At 41.9% G+C, this 22,805-nt stretch overlaps 1 protein-coding gene across 2 annotated transcripts in view; it reads right to left on the reverse strand.

The window, feature by feature from the left end:
• SLC9A9 (solute carrier family 9 member A9) overlaps positions 1 to 22,805 on the reverse strand; it is a 171,102-nt gene that overhangs the window by 144,982 nt on the left and 3,315 nt on the right. Inside the window, exons 2-4 of one of the 2 annotated variants that reach the window (XM_036388794.2) lie at positions 20,038 to 20,240; positions 17,140 to 17,217; positions 16,440 to 16,516 (exon numbers count right to left, since the gene is read on the reverse strand). In XM_036388794.2, the coding sequence (XP_036244687.1) occupies positions 16,440 to 16,516; positions 17,140 to 17,217; positions 20,038 to 20,240 (358 nt within the window). Of the gene's footprint in view, positions 1 to 16,439; positions 16,517 to 17,139; positions 17,221 to 20,037; positions 20,241 to 22,805 lie in introns of both variants that reach the window. The other variant, XM_036388793.2, reaches the window with a different exon arrangement.

Genomic DNA, 22,805 nt, shown 5'->3' on the forward strand with positions numbered 1-22,805 from the left:
TGACATTTTTGCACCCTAGAATTGCTCCTTCATTCTTCCCATGCTCCCAGGGCTTTAGGTATGCTGGACAAAGCAGCCAAGAATGAACTGCAAAGTAGCCTTTTAGAGGTGGAATAATGAGCTCTACAGTCTAATAGCTCTTTTACTGCTCTAATTTCTATGCCTCCATGATCTACTCCTTCATTTCATCACTTCAGAGATCAGAGAAAGATTATATTCTCAAATGAGCAAGACTGAAGTACATTCCCTCATTGGGAGGACACTGAGACAAATTACCTGATACTACATCACTGAGCATGGCTTACCATGAACTACAGTAACTTCTGGGACTGATTTGATACAGCAGCTGCAGCCAAATTTGTTTAACACTGTACTGGCTTTGTGTGCTGGGATTTTGGTGGTGAGGGGGACTAAAGGGGTGGCCTAAAGGGGTGGTTGCTGTGAGAAGCTGCTGGAAGATTCTCCTGAGTCTGATGGAGCCAATGGCTGTAGGCTCCAGGACTGACCTGCCCCAGGCAGAGCCCATTGGCACTGGGGGCAGCACCTCTGTGATGAGGTGTTTCAGAAGGGGCACAAAAACCTGCAGAGATGGAGACAGGAGTGAGGGTATGGAGAGAACAGCCCTGCAGACACCAGGGTCAAGGAAAGATGGGCAGGAGGTGCCTCAGGCACTGGAGCTGAGATTCCTCCTGAATCTCATGGAGAGGCAGCTGTGCCCCTGCAGCCCCTGGAGGTCCATGGAGGAGCAGAGATCCACCTGCAGCCCCTGCAGGACCCCAGGCAGAGCAGGTAGATGTGCCTGAGGGAGGCTGTGAGCCCATGGGAAGCTGGAGCAGGGGAAGAATGTGAGGAATCCTCCCCCTGAGGGGGAAGGAGCAGCAGAGACAAGGTGGAACACTGTGATGAAGTGACCACTACCCCCATTCCCTGTCCCCCTGTGCAGCCATGGGGAGAAGGGAGTGAAGGTGGGACTCATTAAGGTGGGGAAAAAGAGAAGGGTTTTTTAAGATTTGTATTTATTTCTCATTAACATACTCTGATTTGATTGGCAATAAGTTAAACTAATTTCCTCAAGTTGTGTCTCTTTTGCTGTGACAGTAACTGGTGAGTGCTCTCTCCCTGCCCTTATCTTCACCCAAGAGCTTTTCATTGCATTTTCTCTGCCCTGTCCAGCTGAGGAGGGCAGGGACAGAGCAGCTTTGCTGGGTCAGCAGGGTCAGCCCAGCACAAGAACAGTTTAACAGAGGGTCTATTTAGACCTCACTGTAAGCTGTAAGTTGCAGAAATATTTTTTCCCCTTTAATCTCATATGGACAACTGATTACTCAAAAAATCTTGCCAATAGCAGCTTTTATATAGGTTGAACCTCAGTTCATCAGATACTGCTCATGTCACATTAGAGAAGTCCTTAAATCAGGCCAGGCCTTCACACATGGAAAAGAATTTGGGACTACCCACAAAACTTAAGAGTGCTTCAGAAATCAGTAGGCATTGTTTTATGTTGGCTATAGCTCCAGGTAATTAAGTTAGTAATTATTTCTGGATTTTCTTGACAAAACTTTGAAAACTGGTCTTAAGATCTCCACTTCCTTCAGTTTGGAGTTCTTGCTTTCTTAACTTTATAAGATATGTTTCATATTAGGTTCCAGGTGTTTTTTATACATGCAGCATTTTTTTTCACGGCAGTCTCTCATGTACAAGATCACTGGTCTGTGGGAGCTGACAGAGATGTTACAGATTTACTCACACCCCCAAACTGGGGGCACCACTCCCTTGGGCAGAGCAAGGGGACAAGGATGGCAATGTTTGCTCTGTAACTGAGTGAGCACAGCAGAGCTGGCTGCAGGCAGGCAGTAACACCAGCAGCCAGAGGCCAGGGGGCACATCTGGATCCCACTTGCAGGCTGAGGAGCCCTGGGGTGGGCAGTGCCAGTGTGGGATCCTGGCCTGGCCATGGAACCCAGGCTGAGGAGCCCCAGGGTGGGCAGTGCCAGTGTGGGATCCTGGCCTGGCCATGGAACCCAGGCTGAGGAGCCCCAGGACACCAAGCCTGGATTTGCCTGGGGTGAGACACAGTGTCCATGGGAAGGCAGGATCCTGCACCAGAGCTGGTCCCAGATGCCAATCTGGCACCACCCTGCAGTGTATGGTTTGAACTGGCCTAAGGCATCCCCTACGACAGATTATTCCCAATTTTCCTGCTCTTCTCCATCTTGTTGCAACTTGAGTCTGAAAAACACCGGTGCCTTGTTTGTCTTAGAAAGACTGTGCCTGCTTTTGCTGATTGAAAATATCCAATCTAAAATTAATTTCAGAGAGTGTTAGAACTTCTGAAGGATAAAAAAACTGGTCCAGGGGCTCCATTTACATTCACTGAAGCTTGAGTCTGTTCGGTGGCACAGAAAGCAGAACTGCCTGCAACACCTTGCCAGGAGAAAAAGCGCAGATGAAAGGAGGAATCACAAAACTAAGGATTTTACATTTCCATTGCACTTTGATGTTCAGCTCTTGCTGCCCTCCCTCCCTGAAGCAAGCTAACACCGCTGTGTGTGACTACACCCCTCTAAGTGCTTGAATCTGCCTCCAGGCGTTCTCCTCCCAGTCTTCCTCCATACATTTGAAAGATCCTCTGCCTCCCCAGCATCTGTTCCTGAGTGATGACGGTCAGTGCTAAAGGGAGAGCAAGGGCATCCCAATGGCAATTTTATCAACTGGAAATCGTACGTGAGGCTTTCAAAACGGGCCAGCAAGAGGAAATTAATAATGGGGTAGCATGTAATGATCAAACAGATCAAAGAAGTGTGAGAAAGCACCTCAGAGATATTTTTAGAGGCAGAAAACCCTGCAGGAAAGGAAGTATGAAGGCACAGATACCTCAGCACATCCTCTTGGCACTGCACTGTTACATATTCCCTTGAGATAGCACAGCTTGCATAGTATCACTATGGCAAGAAAAAAGTATTCCAGCAGGGATATTCGCTGAATAATACTGCAGTGTTTCCATCCCCAACATGTTAAAAACCCAACAAAAGATAAATATTAAGTCTTAAAACAAGATTTTTATTAAACTACATAGCTTTTATTCTTTGGATTGTTCAGCTTCTAGTTTGCATCTGGATCATGTTTCCCAGTTTTTTGTCTTAATGAGGCACTAAAAAATAATTCAATATGATGCTTTTGTGCACCAAGAATATTCTCAAGAGCAGCACTATAATTAAAATATCAGAGATAAGGGGGTTTGCAAATAAAGCCAGGTTTGATAACACAGACGTGTGGCACTCCTCTGAAATGTGCTGCCGGGCTTCAGCCATCTGTCCTGGCTGTTACCAAAGGTTTTTGTCCTTGTAACACAATGGGGCTAGTTGTTGTTGAAAAAAGACATGTAGGCAGCTTGAATAATTCATTTCTTCAAAACAGAAGCCACACAAGGGCCAGTAATGAAAGGAGGAAGAACACAGAGGAGAAAAAGTTTTGAACAGTATAGCTATGTGGGCCCACCAGGAACTAACCTCAAGGTGTGGCATTTTCTTCTCCTTGGCACAGAAGCCCTCCTGAGACTCTGTAATCAGGAAGAACATTATCTGAGAAGCTTTGTGGAACTGTTTGTCCTTCATGGAGCAATTTGTGGGCAATTTTTGGGAAATGTGTTAAACTGCTACCAGTGCTCTACTGACGTGGAAGGAGTCTGCTCGGATGCTCTGCAGCTCCCAGGTCAGTTTATTGGAAGAACAGCCAGGTTTAAAGAATCTACAAGAAAAATTCAGGCACAGTGGAGAGATAATGATGTTCCTTGACTACATGCATCACCACATGCTGTCAGCCAGACTGTGCTGTGAGGGACACCAAGGGAGTGCTTGGGGACAGTAGTGACAGACAGATTCCTAATTATATAAATTTCTGTCTTAGTGGAGTACCTGAACAGGACCCCCTAGTGCCTGCCTGAGAACAACTGCTATTGCCCTACAGTAATGTTAGTCACTGTGTTGTTGATAGATAATTCTGGTTTTCAATTTATAAAAATATACATATATATGTGTATATATATATATATATATACACACATATATATATGTATGTCATCCTTGCATTTAGAGGAGTTCTATGTTAACTAGAACATCCACAACACTAATGAGAGAGTTTTGTGGGAAAGGAAGCTACTTTATGTTACTGCATGTGTCTTGGCTCACTGGGAAAATACTACAGAATTTATGTGCTTACAATTATCATTAGATCCTAATTTTTGGCAGGTTTAACTACTACCTTCTCTTCCCATTTATTTTTAAGTGAGTTGTGAGTTTGTGAACGAGCCAGTTTGATGGCCCCAAAGACAGAGAATGTCTGTTTGCCTATAAAGGCAATATATTTCCAACATTCCCTTCCACAAACTGCTCCCGAAAGAGCGCTTCAGTGGCACACTTGAGGGGCTAACAAGAGGATCAGTAATGTAAAACCCCCGTCATCTTGCCAAGATTACTAATGAGGCTGCAATTTGCCAGTGAGATGTTGCAACTGTAATGGCTTTTGCAGTCTATTCCTTTTGCTCGGAGGGCATTGTAACAACCTGCAGGCTTCTGAGCCACTTCCAGTCTTCCAAGTGTTCCCACTAACTTTGTTAGTGATGTCCTTAAATCGTTGTGCCACAACTCCAGAACTAAATCCCTACTTAGAAAACTACATGAAAAGTTTTGAAAATCAGACTGATTATTAACATTCTGCTAATTTTGCAGACTGGACACCAATTTTAGCTAAGAAACCATTGTATCCCCAAGACATCCCTAGTTTTCTAATAATTGTTCATCAGAATAGTTTCATTTATTGAATTATTCAGAACCCCGGGCAGATCAGTGTCAGAAAACTGACAAGTAAAGGATGACACTTGTTTAGTAGCTTGTAGTACACCCAGTAAAAGCCGTGCTCAAAGTCCGAGAAAAGAGAAGTGGGAGCTGCAAGTGATGCTGCTGCAGACTTTTGGAAGCTGCTCTGTCACAAGATAAACGAGAGCTGATCTGGAACAGAGCACAGCTGGATCGGGATGTCCCAGACCAGGCCCCCGTGTGGCCTGGTGTCCCCAGGATCAGCCTAGAGAAGCTGTGAAGAGGAGCCCCGGGCAGTTTTGAACTGCATTCAAAACAAATGAATGCAATTTTGCTGGCAATGAGCTCGGTGTGCTCCCCCGGCCGGCCCGGCCCGGCCTGGCCCAGCCCGGCCCAGCCGAGCCCGGCCCGGCTGCTGCCCCGGCTGCGGGCCCGGCCGCACGAGGCGGAGCGCGGGCGCCGCCCGGTGGCGGCTGCGGGCACTGCGGGCCCCGGCCGCGCTGCTCAGCTGCGGGCGCTGCGGCGCCGGGCTCGGCCGGGCTCGGCCTGCTCCTGCTCTCGCCGCTCGTTTGCGTTTTAGAAGTAGTCGCGATGAGTTTTTTCTCCCCTCTCTGGCGTGTGGGAAGCAAAGCCGACGGCTCGGCTCTGACGGCGGAAGGAGTTAAAGCTGTGCAGCCTCAGCCACGCGTTAAACTGCGATCGGCAGCGGAACGGGAGCACTGAGCGACAGCAGAAGTGAGGCTCCCGCACCGGTCTGGTGGGGGATCAGACACAATCGAGCCTTTGGCCGCAACTGCGGTGTTCTGGAAAGGTGCCGAAATGGGAATAGGACAGGACCGCGGATCCGGCGTATCGCAGCTACAGCGATAAGGCTTTTCTGGCTCCGGTGCTGCTGGCCCGTGCCAGCCCCTCTGAGGCTGCTCTCCCTTCGTGATACCCGAGTTTTTGAGCCATCTGAGTGGGACGGCAGAAGGCGCCTTTCAGATAGCCGTGGTTTTCAGATGGCCGTGGTTTTCAGATAGTCGTGGTGTTCAGATGGCCGCGGTTGTGCTGCAAACGCTGCAGCACAGCCCGGGCAGGGCAAGGGGCTGAGCTGTTCCCCCTGAACAATTCAGCTGTTCCCCGCTGAACAATCACACCCTGTAACCTGTCAGCCAGTGCGCTGTTCCACATCTACAGTGAGATCAATATTCTGCTTCCTAGAAATCAAGCCCAGCTTAAAAGGTATTTTACCATCTTTGAATGAGTAGCAGGCAGGTTAGACAGCTACTGTGCTATGCTTTAGCACAAACCATGGATTTCTGTATGGGCCAGACAACTTTCATAGGAAGATTACTAAAAGCTGATGAAGTCACCCATCTCGGAAGGACTTGGAGGGCGGCACAGCCTCCCTCCTGCTGGGCTCAGAAGTAATGAGCACGCACTGGTTGGAAAGCAGCTGCACCTGGATATTAATGCTGCTCCTCAGAGATGGACACCGAGGTGCATTCAGAATGTGACCAGCACGCTCTACATAACCTGCTTCAGCTTTTGCAGTAAGCCTTGTTTTTGTCAGCAGGGGATTGGACCTAAGGTAAATGCCATCCCAAATTATTTGTTGAGTGTGACAAAAGAGTGTTGAAGAGCAATCTCACTCTGATGTTATTCACAGTGCAAGAAACTGAAACCAGCTGGATTCACAGCCTGATGAACAACAGGGCAACTGCACAAACCACATGACATGATTTGCTAGAGAGCACAACTTCAGATACGTTCCCCTCTTTCTTACTTTCCTTTTAGGATACTCATTTTTCATAGAGGTTGCATAAACCGTCCAAAAATCAAATAAAAGGAGATCATTCACAGGAAACACACCTAATGTTTTCATGTGCAGTCCCACTTGGGTTAAATAAAATAGGCAAACAGAACTCTGAAAATTATTCCGATTCACTGGAAAATCAGCTCTTTCCTTGTTTTCGTCCATGAGTGTGTAGTAAGGATGGAAGAAAGGAACATGGGAAATTAAAAAAAAAAATTGTTTTTTTCATTTGAAGTCTGAAGAATGACAACCCTTTCATATATCAACAAGGCAATGAAAAGGCATTGCTGGTGCAGTCTCTGTGCCTGTATGTGACCTTAAATTCTTGTTGCAGAGGTTTTGCTGTTACTCATTGTCTTTTTGCAGATCAAGTGTTTTTTATTTTTATTTTTTTGGGTTTTTTACCAGTGACATCATCCTGCTCAAAGCTTTCAGCGTGCACATATAAGAGATAAAAGCACCCATGCTCTCAATAATGGAGAGGTCAAAAAGGAGTGGCAATTGTGGTCCCTTCACATTTCAGTTTTGGTTGCTGCTAAGCTTCAGCTGGAGAGTGGTTAGCTGGGGAGAGGCGGTGTTGCAGAGAGCAAGGAAGTGCCCAATCAGTGTATTACAGAAAGGAAAGTGATTTTTTTGCTTTTTAAACTTGGAGCTGACTAAGAATTGAGATTAATTAGCATTTTAAGAGCCATCTTCATGCATAAAGTACTTGCTTCAGAAGGAAGTGAAATAATCCTAACTTTTCTTCAGAAAGACCTTTTTATTGCAGATTCCATATTTTAACAGAAGTTGAGGAGAAAGAAAAATACCCCAGAAGCTAAGTGTTGAGTATGGCAGGATGGAGACCAAGATAATTGAATCAGAAAAATTGGCAGAAAAATTAAAAGTAGAAAAGGGCTGAAAGAGATGGACTAGGGGTAGCATATTTTCTGCTGTAAGGTTTGTTATTTACAGCAACATAGAATTTAGAGTAACTTATGTTAGAAGGGACCAGAGGATGTCTCTAGTCAAAATTCCTACTCAAAGCAAGGTTCAGCTATGAGCTCAAACCAGAGTAGTTAGGGCCTTAGCTACTTTGGTTGTGAAAACCTCCAAGGATGGAGATTACACATCAGCTTCTCTGGACAACCTGTTCTGATGCTTGAGTGTCCTCATGAAGAAAAAGCTTTTGCTTATATCAAGTCAAACCTTTTTAAAATACAGTTTATGCCTGTCAATTGTCCTCTCACCATGTACTACTGTGAAGAGCATGGCTTTCCTTTCTTGGTAATCTCTCCTCAAAGCCCCTCTTACTTAGGCTCAATGAGCTCAGTTTCTTCAGTTTCTTCTTTTTGGGGCAAATGTCCTGTCCATATTGGTGGCCATCCACTGAACTTGCTGTAAGTTATCATCATTGTCAAATGTATGGAATATGGAGTCAAATGTAATGGAGTTCTGAGACAAGCAGTATTCTAAGGAGAGCCAAGGCTAGGGACACACCTTGTATGATTTATTGTCACCTTAGTAATCAGGAGAAAAGCTCTGTGCACTATTTAAATGTCATCTGCCTCTCACTGTGTAGGATCTGGTTACCTGATCAGACCAGCTTTTGTAGGTTTTGTCTCCAATAAATGCAGCATCTGTCCCAGGGCTATCATGAAAACGGCTGTGTTTACAGAACATTTCAGGCCAGAACCAGTTGTGTTCAGTAAAGACTTGTCAGATACAAAAGCACCATTTGATCAGCTGGCTCAGAAGCAGGGTATGTAAAATGATGGTGGGTGGGAGAACAAAGCATCCTTTGAGCTGGTGTATTATGAATTTTTCAAGGTAACAGGCAGGAGATCTCAGTCACCCCCTCTCTGCCTGCTCCAATGAGCTACTTGCTGCCTGTACACTTCCCAGTGTTGCTCAGCATTTGATCTGAGAGCAAACCTGTCAGTTTGAGGAGACTGCAGGTTGCAGGTAGCTCCATGCTACTGTAGTGGAATAGGTTTTTCCTCTTGTGTTTTAAATTTCTGTTGCATCTTTCACGACGAGGCAGCTCAAAGCACTTTGCAACCACCTCACAAGCCCAAGTGCTCCTGACAGAGGGCACACAGTTGCCTGTTTTGACTCAGAAGGAAACATGGCCTGGCTCACTACCTAGCAAAGCCATACAGGTGTTTATGGCCTGGAGCAGTGTCAGCCTGGGCTGGAGATGCCTTCCTCAGTTATAGGCTTGGTGTGCAGGTTTCTCATGCAGTATGGAAAAATATCTGTAAGAGGTGGAAAATGAACTAACACATCAGAGTCAATGCACCCTCTGCTTTCATCTCCTCTGTAGCCTGGAATTGTTCTGGAAAGAAAGGATGTACTGAGAAAGGCAGTGGATTTCAGGATAAAGGGCCATAAGGGATGCATATTTTCCATTTCACCAGCTCTGTAAAGATGTTTTCCCTGAAAGTCATTGTGGAGACTGCAAGAGCAGATTTGCAAACTTGAGACTGCAAATGATGCTTCAGCCAAGGAAGCTTTTTTTGCACAGGTGTATGGATGATCTATTGCCAGAGAAAGAGGAGACTGGGAATCTTTGTTAGCCACTCTGCATGTTAAATCTTAAAGGATGCATGAACATCAGGGAAGAAGACATGAAGAGCTGTATTCAAGAGTATTCCTTCCTGCAGTTAAAGCTTTGACATTCAAGACAATTGGGAAGACACTTTGTAAAAAAGAAATCCAAAAAACCAAACAAAAACCACACAAACAAACTCTTCCTTCCAGGATAGGGTTTCTTATTGGGAAATATCTGGACTTGGGTGTTTAGCCTGTTTTGCAACAAATGGCATTTGCATGTTTTTCAGAAGAGCACATGATTTAAATTCTTTGATGGATTCCTGGAGAACCTGCTGGCTATCAAATACCAAATTAAACATACTTTTAATTTTAGATTAATCTTCTGCTATTCCAGGTTCTGTTTGTCTCTGCAGTCCTACACCTTTGGTGTTCCCTATCATACATTTATTTCTTTCGTATGCTGAAGGGTTCTTCTGGATGATACAAATAATTACTTCCTGCTGCTTGGCACATCTGTTTATGAGAAGAAAAACTGGTTTTTGCATGATCAGCTCTGCTGCAGTAAACAATGTCGGATGCTTATTGCGAAATAGCGACAAATTCTGGCTGAACTTGCAGCAACACATGCTTGAAGGCATCAGAGTACTCTTGGAAGAACTTTCCACTCTGTGTGGGTGTCAGTGGTTTGGGAAATACTATTTTATATTAGTGCCTTGATTTAATCCAGCTTCTTATCCATAATTTCACATGTCATACAAATAGGAGGTGCTTTGTAAAATATTTTATAACTTTTAGACCTGCCAGAACTCTCTTGAGTTACGGCTATGAGGAAGCCTCTTCCCTCTCTACCACCTGTGCAGAATTCCCCAACACAAGTATCACAGTGGGTGTATATTTTCAAGCTTCTCTAAATTTACACTTTACAAACCATTTTGGATTTACCACACACCTTTGAACACAAGTGAGAAGCAGCAACTACCCCTTGCAACTGCAGCTCTGAGCTGCAGATGGCAACTCCCCAGACTGCAATGGAATTACCTCAGATTTGGACTGATCAGAGAGCCAAAGCTACTGCTTTGGGCAACTGAGCTGCACATTAACATGTGCAGCATGCATGCAACATGTTCATCTGCCTTTGGAGAAATCTGGAGAGCTTGATTTTTCAGCTGAATAATCTTTGTTGAGTTTCCTCAAGTCAATGCAAAACTGAGGCAATACTGTTTGGTGAGTGAAAGAAAAAGCCTTTATTCACTCCAAGATGGGACATGGAAGGAGCCATAACCTCCAAAAGGGGCACCAGCACAGGCACTGCACTCTTACAACAGTTACGCTTCATTCAATTAATGTTTTCTTACTAGTTTTGTCTTTATTTCCACTCATAGGCTGAATATCTGGCCTCAAAATATTGTTAGACATTTTTGAAGTCAGACATCTGATGTTCAGGGGCTTTTAGCACTGAGGAGGGTAAGTGGTCTAAATATAAGTTTTCCCTCTTTCTCCTTCAATTAATTTCTACAGCACTAAGATACTGTAACACTTCCACTCAGCAGTTTCTGTTTGTACCAAAAAGAAAGCTTTTATTCTTGCTTGTGGGGAGGTTAAGCATTTGCTATATGCAAGTGGAGTGTGGAGGGAAGGTGGACCTGGGGTTTTTTATGTGTCATTTGATGACATGCAGTACAAAAGAGTATTTTAATTAGGGAAAAAAACCCCAAACTTGTACATGAATTAAGCCTAAATTAATACAAAAGTTATCATCTGGAAGGCAAGAGCTTAGCTGGTGCAGTAGCAGATAATCCTTGTAAAGGTATTTGCTTAGTTTATGTAGAGCTCTGTAACAGAGATTTTGTTTTTTGTTACCCTTAAACAGGCCCCATTTTCCCTTGCAGAAACAGTTCCAAAATCCAGAAGAATCCCACAGCACCACACATTAAGTTCAAGCCAAACAACATTTGGCTTTGCTCTGCTGGAGCACATAGGTACAAGTGTTTCATTTCCAAGCTGTAAAGTCTGTCCATAGCCCTCCAGTGAGAAAGAACAGCAGATTATAGGGCCAGTACTGCTCCCTATCAGCAGACCCCATTTGTATATTCCTTTAAGCTTCCAGCAGAAAGTAATAAACACGCCCATAACCTCACTAAACTCCCCTCTAGCCCAAAGTACTTATGGAAATAAAAAAATATCCCCAGTCCTGCAGAGCTCAGTAACCACAACTACTGCCTGCTGAGGCTTTTGGGTATGTGTCTCCTCACCTTTAGAATAATGTTTGGGCAGGTGTAACAGTGACAGAAGCGAATCTCTGACTGGAAAGTTATGTCAGGATGCATCTCACCCAGGTAAACTGTGGAAAGGAAAGTTCAACCTTTTGTTTTTAGTGCTGCATTTGAGCAACAGTGTTATTAATTCAGCCCAACCCATCCTTCTTTAGAAGGCACAGAGATTCTGCTGTAACAGTACAGTTAAGAGTGAAGAAAAACAATTCCATGTGATGGTGGAATATTTATATCACAGACATTTGAATGAAAAATGTCTACTTTCATAGAAAGTTATGATGGAAATTCTAATCATGATCAACAAAAATATCTGTATTGGTATTTGATATTCTTGATACTCCTTTCTTTCTCTCTTAAAAATTTTTACTTATATATGTATATGTCTATGTACAGAGACAAAAAAATTGCTCTGGTTTTCAAGTAAAACCATCTAAGATTCAGATTTTAAAAGGGAGAATTTAGAAAATATATGTTAATTATATTGTATTATATTTATTATATTAATCATATTTATGATGTTGTATTATTATAGTCTCAGCATTTAGTAGCCATATGTGGACAGCATTTGAATGTTCATTTGTAGAATGGTGAGGAATGGCAAAGGAAAGGATTCTTGATTGCCCGTGAGAATCAATTACGATGACTTATGCCTCACGTTTGAATCTAAATGTCAGAAGAGACTTTGTCCAAACTGTTAGCCATGGCAGTTAAACACAGATATACAAAAGAAATACTTTGATTCTATGAGGGTTTTTAAATGAGAACTTGAATTTTGAGCACTGATTGCCATGAAGTCTGACACGGTTACTTTAAATCCAGCATCCATGTGCTCACAGACATATTGGAATTAATCAAGCCAAACTAACCCCCTGTGGCTCCAGCTGAACTAAGAAGTCCTGTCTCCTCAGCCAGAGAAGGTTGTGCAAACTGAGCAGCTAATAAAAACACCAGCATCCTTCCTCCTAAAACAGGGATCATCCTGGCATGATTTTTCCTAACACCACTATTATCTGTTATTTGCATTTCGTAGCTTCCCTCAAAACAACAATTACTCCAATTTTCCTGATCCAAACCCCAATTTTATCTCAGCTCTCTTTGCTTTATTCAAGCAAAATTCTCACTGCAGCCACAAAGATAGATCAAACTTGGTCTACGCTTTCTGTAAATACATTTGTTATTTGAGTTGCACACTCAGAGAACTTTAAATTCCAGAAAAATCAGGCCTTGCCAAACGTAGTAGACAGGCTGGAAAAATATGAGTGAGTGACTGCAAACATGCTGCATTCTGAATATTGAAAATGTGGCTTTGGCATTGCAATTCGAGAGAACCCAAGTGAAACCAAATAAAAAATCACAGATAAGACCAACTTAATGATCTCAGTGCTCACATGCATAGGCATCTTGGCCCTGGCTGCCACTGAGAATACTGAGCAAAGAAGTCAAAAGGATTTCAAGAGGGGGAAAAATGCAAATGGTTCTACACCCTCTGCCACTCAATATGTTGCTCTGATAGGTTGTTATCACAGTGTAAAGATTTTTCCAAATACTTAAGCACTCTTCCATTATCAAAATAGAAAATTTCTATTACAGACATCAATTCTGGAAGATGCACCCCAGCACAGTTTATTTAAAATAGAATCTAAGGGAAGAGAACACTATTCCTTGCAGAAGTTAGCATTAGGTCCTTTTCCCCGCTTCTTCCTAAGATGTAAAAAGTAAAAAAAGGCAAGAGGGGGCAGATGTTCATTTAATACTTCAGCAGCCCAGTTTTCATGCACTCACTGGGTAGCATCAGCTCAGTGGTGCTTCAGCTTGCCATGGTCATAATACACAGCTCATAGTGAGGTACCTATGGAAAACTACAGCAACCATATGCAGCAGTCCCACAGAAGCAGGGCTGGCTACACAAGTACCTGCAGAAAACCCCTGGAGTCCTGGGGGATACCAAATGGAGCACAAATCACAATGGGACTTCACAAGAGCAGCTATGACTGCAAACCACATTGTGTTCATGGAAGCAAGGGAGCAAACCAAGAGAAGCCATTAAATCTTTTGTTGGCACCTGGAGGTGACATGTGGAATAGTGTGTGTCACTTTGGACTGCAGGACAGGGAAGACAGAGATGGGACAGAACCACCAAGATAATTTGAGGGCTGTGGCATATGAGAAATGACAGAAGCTGAGCTCCCTCATGTAGGTGGGAGTGGAGCTCAGTGCTGTCCTCAGGTGGGTACGGAGAACATGAAGGCTGCATAGGGAAGGGATGGGAGGCAAAAGTTACAAGGTGAAGCAAGGGAAATTGCAACTGGATAAACACTTTGAAAGACACTTTGTAGTGAGGGTGGTTAAGACTGGAACAGATATCTCAGAGTTCTGGATGACTGCAGACATCCAGACATTGCTTCCAACCAAAGTTATTCTCTGAGTCCATGAAACTCAAGGAGTCTCCTACAGCAAAAGACTGCCTGCCCTGTGTCAGGCTGAGACTCACAGAGACTTGCCCTGGATGGTTTTTCTCAGGAAGAAAGAGATGTCTCAGTTCTACACTACTCTTCAGAAGATGGGAAGCTGGAACCACTGACAGAGAAAAGATCTATTGAAAGACTGGATCTTCTACAATCTTATGTCATGCAGACACAGAGACAGCAGACTCCGTTCACCAAGAAAGGGACCACTTCAGCTATTCTGCAGTTAAAATAGAGCTTGGAGTGGGCGAAATTCCCCTCTCCCTCATGGGATCTCTCTGCATGGATCCTTGCTAGTCAGATTTGGTGTGAAGGGCATAATTTGTGCACTTTGCTGGGAAAGCTTTATATCTTTCCTGTGTTTTAAGTGGCTGAGGACAGTCTTACAGCAAATATGGGCAGGCATATAGCAGTACTTAGAGCAGTACTTAGCTGAAAGCAAGTAGGTTTTGGCACAATCTTCACTAAAAAAAAATCAATCTCTCTTACTCCTCCTTCCCCCACCCTCAGTGGGAATATCTGATTATAGCCTTTTCACTCAAATTCCACACAGCTCCTCTTTCTTGAGGCCTTTCACACAAATGCAAAGACTCACAAAGAGCAGACAGGCACCATTGTATCCCTGTGTTCCATGGCAACGTTTTAGCACTCCAAGAGTTTGCAGCAAATCCAAATGATGTTTCTGTTCTTTATTAATGATATTTCCCAGCTGTTTCTGGTTGACAAAGAGAGGTCTGGTCCTTCTTTGTTACAGGCTGTGCCCTGCCACTTCAGGGAGCCCCAGAGGGGTGCACACAGAGCTCTGTAATTCAGGCAGCGGGAGCACAGCCCCAGTGAGAGGCTGCAGACAACAGAGCTTGAGCCTGGGGATCTTGAGGTACTGCCTGTGCTTGTGCTGTGCTCATATAATGAGAAGAAAGCACAAGTTTAATCATACCTGTGCACACAATATTTGTCTACAGCAATGATACCTAGAAGTACCTCAGGGTGTTTTTTTTCTGTTTTGTTTTTTTTTTTTTTTTTTTTTTTTTTTTGTAACAGAACTAGTTCTTCACCCTTTCTCTCTTAGGACATAGTTTTCTTTTAGGGCTTACTTTTCATTCCCTTCAGTAAAGTTTTCATATCATCTTTCTTCTTCATGCAGTCATTATCTCCTCCTTATCCTGACATGCACATTATGCAAACATGCTTCACACTCACACAAGCCCTGCTCTGAATGTATCACTGCCTTCTCTGCAGTGGATCCAGTGGGGGCTCTGGGTTTGTACTAGAACAAGGCCCAGTGCTTACCACTCTCTACCCTAAGGTTTCCTTTGGATCTTTATCCCTGACTTTGGGCTTGAACTTTGAACTGCTAGTAGGAATTGTTTCTAGTAGAACTTTTTCTAGTAGATTCTATCTGCATTTATTCTGTTTTAGATAACATGGCATGGATCTAGGAATGAAAGTATTGGGAATAAAGGCTAAATTCAATATATTATGTTTATTTTAACAAACTTATCAAAGCTGATCTGGCATTTTTCATTTACAAGGGGCAATGTCAGTCATAAACTAAATGCGTATTTAAAGGCATTACTGGCTGGACCACCCTAATGCTTTCCTGCAGTCTCACAGATCCCCTGGCTTTGGTTTATGTTCAATAGCTCAGACAAGAGAGTGGAAGCACAGGAAGAGTCCTACTGAGATCCAGAACCATTGTTACCTCAGAAATGTGCTACCATTTGGCTCAAAGTGTTGTTTGGATGTAGATTTTCTTACTGAATTTATAATTTCAATCTTAGGGGTGCTCTCTGACATAGAGGGCATGGAAAGAAAAAAGAGCAAGGGTCATAGGTATAATGCAAATAAAGACAGGGGGAAAATATGAGTGATGTAGCTGTCCAGGCTGTGAACTTCAAGAAGTGATGAGGTGCCATTTCTTGAGGAAAGCAAAATTTCAGAAAAAAAAGTGAGATTAAGCTTTTCCTCCCCAATAAATGGGACACATGGCACAATGCCTCTGGGTCTGAAACTGAAGGCATCTTTTTCCTGAGCCCAAAGATGTTCAGTGGTTTTTTTACATGAAGGGGAGACAGCCACATTGAGAGTTTACACTCCTCTGTATTGCAGCACAGATGATGATCATACTTTGATTGCAGAGTCTAAATTTTCCTGGCACTTGGAGCAACCAGAGCTTACAGGACATTTAATACCACAATGCCTCTGGTGCATTATGCTTACTAAGCTTGATGATCAGAAATCTAAGATATCAAGATAGATATGATGACATACCCATAAAAGAATGGGTTTAAAATCATTGAACTCAAAGTTATAGGTCATTCATGTATTTTACTATTATTAAAATGACATTAAAGGAGAAACTTCCATCACATATTAATGCCAGTAAGAGCTTTATACCTTTTCCATCTCAGCACTTCTTGAGAAGGAATTACTTTATCTGCTACACCAGTTTCTAAGTATATGGATCATGCAGGCTCTGCAATTCTTTTTACAGTTTAGTTTTTAGTTGCAAGAAATACCAAGCATGTGATAATAGCAGAAGGCACTCACTTACCCTATGACAATGCAGGAGATGGCAGTTCCCAAAAAGGCGTAGGTTAAAATTGATCCTAAGTTACGGAAAAAATGTCTCTGGGGAGGAAAGTTTGAAAGGAACTTTGTTATATAGAAAATAAAAAAGCATTCTGACCAAGTGGAAACACATCTAGGAGTGTTTCCATTTCCATCTAGAAGTGAAGCCTTTTTTTAGAATACATTTCTCATATGAAAGATGGAGGAATATTGGCTACCTCAGTTATTTTGGAAATTACAACTTAAAGATGTTCAATTTTTTCCCCTGGCGGAATGCCATCAAAATTCCCTCTTTTTTATGTATCTGGCCAAATGTTTCAGGATCATGGCAGATTGGTGGTACCTGATGCAAATGGTATCATGACCCCATCCCTAGAACAAAGTCCTGATCAGGCAGGATATGAGACACAGGCTGTTCCTGCCTGCAGGTCACAGCACTCAAAGTGGTCTCTTCTGAAAACAGGGAGGCCTGAGTGCTGTGAACTGCACAATCAGATCTTTGCACAGGGACAGAAAGAGAGCAGAATGAGGGCCATGAATCATTCATTTTAATCCATTCCTGCCAGGCAATGGATTAAATTGGCAATGAAATTGTTAGCTGACTGTCCTCTGTCACTGGCCTGTTGGGTCTAGAGAGCAGCAGCCACACTCAGACCCTTCTGTCACAAAAGAAAGACACATACCTTCTTCAAACTATATCCAGCATGAAATATAATGGGTGGCAGCAGAATGTTGAAGAAGATGGAAGGATCAAAGGTCATCTGCTAGGAAGGACAAAAGAGAGGGTAAGGACAACTAAAGTAGCATTTAATTTGATATGATAGTTTTTTAATTGTATCTTCTTATCAAGACTGATCTCAGGCTCACCTCCACTGTTTGTGAGATTATTCTGAGTTGGTTTTTTGCAAGTATAAATGTGTAGTTCCTTACAGCTTGTAGATGCAGACTACTACTTGAAAAGTATTCCTTCAAGAAGGAAATCAGTTGTGCTGCATTACAGGGAACACATAAAAGCAGCTTTACCTGTGACAGCAGCTGCCCTACCAGACATGCAACTTGACAGTCCCATGACATAACTCTTGGTCACTTTCAGGAAAGACACATCAGCAGTGTTGTGTCTCAGTTCCCCATGTACAGAAGGGTGATAAAAGGCCTAGATCACCAAAAGCAATTTAACATTTCCTTTGAAGGAAATGATTTATAAAACAGCCATTAAAAGTTTTAAAGCAATGCTAGAATAAGGAAGTGCACTGATCATACTGGCCTTCAACTTCTGGCACAGAGAAAGACCAAGGACATTGCTCAGCCATTGCAATTCAATAGAATAGAACAGAATTCTCTTTAAAATTACAGCATTGCTGGAGAAAAAAAACCAAAAAAGCCAACTTTAATAAGCCTGTGTACTGCTCAGTGTTCTGTCAGTGGGCTGTATTATACCAATACTTTTAAGAGACAGGAGGTAATTAGTGCCAAGGCTTGCAGCTCCTTTGTTCAGATGAAGTGATATTTTAAGGCTATGGTATTATATATTATTTTCCTTCAAAAGAGTAAGACCTGCCTACAAAATTACTTCTGCCTTCTTACTAACAGACAGCTTGATTCAATAAACAGGAAGTGAGAGCTGAGACTTTTTTCCATCCTGCTCACTTTGAATTATAAAGCTAAAAATTCTAGCTAAATAACCTGCCAGCAACATTAGCTGTGCTGACACCATCATTGAAAACCTAATGAAAAAAGGATTTTCTTCATCTATGAACTAACGTTCTCAAATGTTAATTTTGGAATTAATTCAGCAGATATGTTAAAATATCTTTTCTGTGGGCATCAGAAATCCTGACTACATGTTTTATTATTCAAAACATGTTCTGAAGAATACATGTTTGTAAGTCATGGCACAATCTATTCTCTCTGATAAAAGGCACTAAGTAAACACTTTTAGTGCAGTCAAAAGGGAATTACAGTTGTACAAACCCCAGAGCATGGTGTGATCATGCTTTCTGTTTTTTACATTAGTGCTTTTGCCAGTCAGGAAGGCTGCCAGGCATTGTTATTGTCTCCTAAATACAGCTGAACTCATCCCCCTTTCCTTTTTTATTTATTTTCTTTTCAAGAGGGCATCTGCCAGGTAATTTTAAAGGAAAACAAGTGAAAATCCAGGCAGACTGAGGTCTCTGCAATAATTTAGAAGAACTACAATTCACAGTTGAGACCTTCAAGAGCCTTCCAGCAAAATGAGACTATAGAAACAAGATTGGGCAGTTCTCTGTAGGGGCAAGAGAAATTTCTGTGCAAGTCATTGCTCCTCCTCTCTCCTACGTCAGCTCCAGAGCCAGGTCTGATGAAGAGGATCAAATGTAATGGATTAGTACATGTGCCCTGGAAATGAAACACACGCTTTGGCTAAGACAAAGCTGCAACTGCAACCAGCTAGCAGGAAAAAGAATGGAGATTCAGCAAAACCTGATTAGTCTGACTGCCACAGTATTTTCCTGTCTCCACCCACCACAACTCTAATGGTCCTTGACAGTCTGGTTCTTTCTGAGAAGGGCAAGTCTGGCAGTAACAGCAGACAGGCACACAATGCTGCTGCATCAGCAAGAAATTTGAGCAGATGGTTAAATGCAAATTCTGCTGAGCTCCACAGTTTACATTCTAAGCATAACTTATAAGTTTTCCCAATGATAACTGTATAATACACAGGATCATGCATTACTGTGCTAGACAAACAACAATACTTGGAAAAAAGCTAAATAATACATTGCACTATTGTAAAAAGCCATTGGTAGGGGCTTTGGAGCTTCATGTGAATATACAATGTTTTTGAGCACAAAATCCAGGTTTTAAAAAGTGCTTCTGCACTCCAGTGTTCTTCAAATGGCGGCCATTTTAAAAAAATGAACATTATAAGAAGCAAATATTATGTGACCAGGGAAAGATATACTAAAAAAGTGAAATATTTTTTTTTATATACTGGAAAAAAGAAAAGTCTATGGCATTGTGAAAGACTGCAAATTTTCTCCTACACTTCCCTTTTTGCATCCAGCCTGAATTGCCCCAGTGCTGTCTCCCTACTGAGGACCACTGCAGGAGTAGAAGAATGTATGAGAATGCTGTGATGAGTTTAAGTGTACATTAATACATATTTACAAGTTTGTGTTTTGAAAAATATTTAGAGTTTGCCGTTTCCTGTGCTATCCACAGGAGGTAACCTCCCCTTGCATTATCCTGCCAGAGCAAGTCACTTTGAAGACAGAGGAAAAGTAAAGATATCATTGGGTTTGTAAAGGTTTAGTGGCAATGAATCCAAGTTAACAGCTGTGTCTGCAGGAGCTGGGACTGTCATTTGAAACAGCTCAGGCAACCATTCTGTGAGTGCACAGTCAGCTTGGAGCTAAATGATGGTCAGGGTTCTACCACACTTCCTTTCCTTTACTGTTCTTCTTCCCCGCCCTAAATTCAGAACAGACTCTCTGTCTCTCTCATTTTAACTTGAAGCTTGTTTTCCTCTCTCAAGCATGAAAATAAAATAAATATCTTCCAGAGTTTAGAGCAAAAATAAAATAAAATAAGATAGCTTTTACCTTTTGAAGCATTGAATTGCCCTGGTGGCCATTGACATTGTGGTGGCTGATCTCTCTTTTGTATTGATATTCGTAGACCTGATTAGTTATATTAATAAGCAGAGTGGATGGCCCAGATTTCAGTTTTTCACATTCATAAACAGTACCACTTTCAACATCTGGTGATTTTGTCACATATCGTATAATTAATCCCATTACAAGGCCTGGAGAGTAAAGAAAAAAAGAAAAATGAAAGATATTCAAGTACTTCAAAGTATTTGATGCCACACATTTAGAGAAAAAATTAGCTCTGCAAAACTAGGATACCTTTTCAGTGTTTCTACATTTATAGAACCTTTCTCAACACTTCATGGATGACCACTAAATATTCTTCCAAAATGGTCATTTCACAGGAATGCAGATGTTGGTTTGACATATGCACAGTCATACTCCTATTTGTGTGATCCAGTTGCTGGCATAATAATTAACTGAGTTTCTCATCCACTGCATTTCCAATAGTTATTTAGAGCAGGGAGATGTCTGCACAACTCATGTGCTGAACTGAGCATATAAACATCAGCTGTGCTGTTGGGTATTTTACACACTTCATTTGTGGGGACAAAACTCCGACACATCCTCAGGCAAATTCTGCTTTCTGTAGAAGATTGCATTTTTGAGACTGCATAAACATAGAAAAATAAAGTCAGGAAGAAAGGAAGGAATAATAAGACTATCTACAATTTAGGGCTCTTACAGATGTTTTGTTTCCTTTTACATTTAACAGAAAGGAAAATGCATTTCTGCCGTCATCCTCTGGACAGTATGGCTCTTTCTGTTGGCTCTACTGGGAGGCTGCATGTTTACTTTAGGAGAGGGAATATTTAGCTAGATAATATTACTGAGATTATTTCCACCCTCAGAGACTTTGATTTGGTTTCAAATTTAATTTCCATATTTCTTTTATGTCATGTATGCTTTCAGTCCCATATATAGACTGAATAGCTTTACAGCTACTAATTATTAGCATAATCATAAAATGCTAAGAATGCTCAGATGAAATATTGATAGAAGACACCTAAACATCTAGAAAGATATACTTGCTATTAAAAGAAAAGAAAGAAAATAAATTACATTAGATATTAGAGAAGCATCTGCAAAATATGATATTACAGTTTCAGTTTGATCCCATCATCAGAAGGGAACACAAGTGATCACAAGGATCTCGAGAATCCTTCTTATTGTCACATCTTCTCCTAACAGAGACTCTGGGAACTGCAGATTCCTGGCATAGCTGTAAGTCAGGTTTGTAGCTTCTTGGAGGGATGCTGAGTAACAGCTGTAGTGTCTGTTTTAGTGTGTGCAGGCATTTGTGCTTGTTTAGAATCTATTGTTTAGTGTGGTTGCTTTCTGTAAATGATGGAGGATTTCAATAAGCTGTAGAAAATCCCAAGACCTCTCTCTTAAGTTACATAGCATTCATGCAATAAATCAGATCATAAATCTAGCTGTAGTAAAGGACAGAACTCCTCAAAATGTTAGGGGAAGATATGTGTATGTAAAGGGTAGTAAGCACTGCATGTGCCACCATGAAATATGACTTCCACAGTGCTCAGCCCAGATGTCCGAAATCATGAGTCAGAAACCAGGAAACCATTCATTATTTAAAACTGTCAGGGTTTTCAGCTTATTTTTATTAGATTTCCTCCAGAAGAATCACATAATTAATTTTTAAATTCAATTTCAAATATGTAAAAAATTCAACTTATTTGATAGATGTGACATTTTTCATTCTCTGGAGCAGAAAACATACAGGTTTTCCTTTACCATTTTTGTCCTTATGACTCAATGTTTTAAACTACTACTTCTATTACCAGGTATTACTTAACCTGCTCAGGTAACAGAAATATTTTGTAGACATTCACCAAGGCCTGTGTGAGGACACTGGCAGAAAACGACTATTCAAAAAGTGTTTTAAGCACATTTATTTAAATGCAGCATTGAAACAGAAAAGGCTGTCAGTAATGTCACAGATTTCTTTAAAAAAGTCTCAACTGGCCTTTGAAGTGGGATCTTGCAGCAAAACTCTAACTACAGCTCAGTCATGTTTCAACTGAAGGCAATGCAGGTTCTCCAGGGTCTTCAGAGGAAGCAGGAAAAAATGGTTAATTACAGATGTGGCCATTGGTGGGATTTTTTAAGTCATTGTGTCAAACTCCTGAGCTAAACAGGACTGTTCTTTCCCCAGGATTTCATCTAGTCAGCTGTTAAATGCTTTCTGTAGTAATAACACTCAGGGAGGCAGTTTTAGTCATTACTTGATTTTTCCAAATATTTAAGATTTTCTTTCAAATTTCTTTGTCTCAAGAATGATGTTCCTCTCTTCACCTTACCACTACAAAATTTCTGCCTTAATTGTGATTTTCCTATGTCTCTTCTGAGTTCCAGTGAATGTTGTAATCAGGAAGACAATGAAATACTCTGTTTTAGGGAGGTTTAGAGATTTCTCTTTCTGGCACCTGTTCCATCCATTTCTGCCTGTGAGGCATAGGGATACTCAGAACACACCATCAGAAGGCAAATAGAATTATTTCACACAGGAGGCTTATTGGATTAGGAAGGTATAAGAACGAGAGTGTTCATCATTAGACACCTCCAGCTGAATCCAGAACTGATTGTGCCTCACTCCCCAACTGAATTGGAGCTCAGAAGGGGCTGCAGAGGGTGTCTGTGAGTCAGCTTTCCCTCTGCACACCTGTCAAAACCTGTCCCCTCCAAACCTGGTGAAACAC

Source organism: Molothrus ater, chromosome 10 (genome assembly GCF_012460135.2).
Source record: "Molothrus ater isolate BHLD 08-10-18 breed brown headed cowbird chromosome 10, BPBGC_Mater_1.1, whole genome shotgun sequence".
Taxonomy (NCBI): domain Eukaryota; kingdom Metazoa; phylum Chordata; class Aves; order Passeriformes; family Icteridae; genus Molothrus; species Molothrus ater.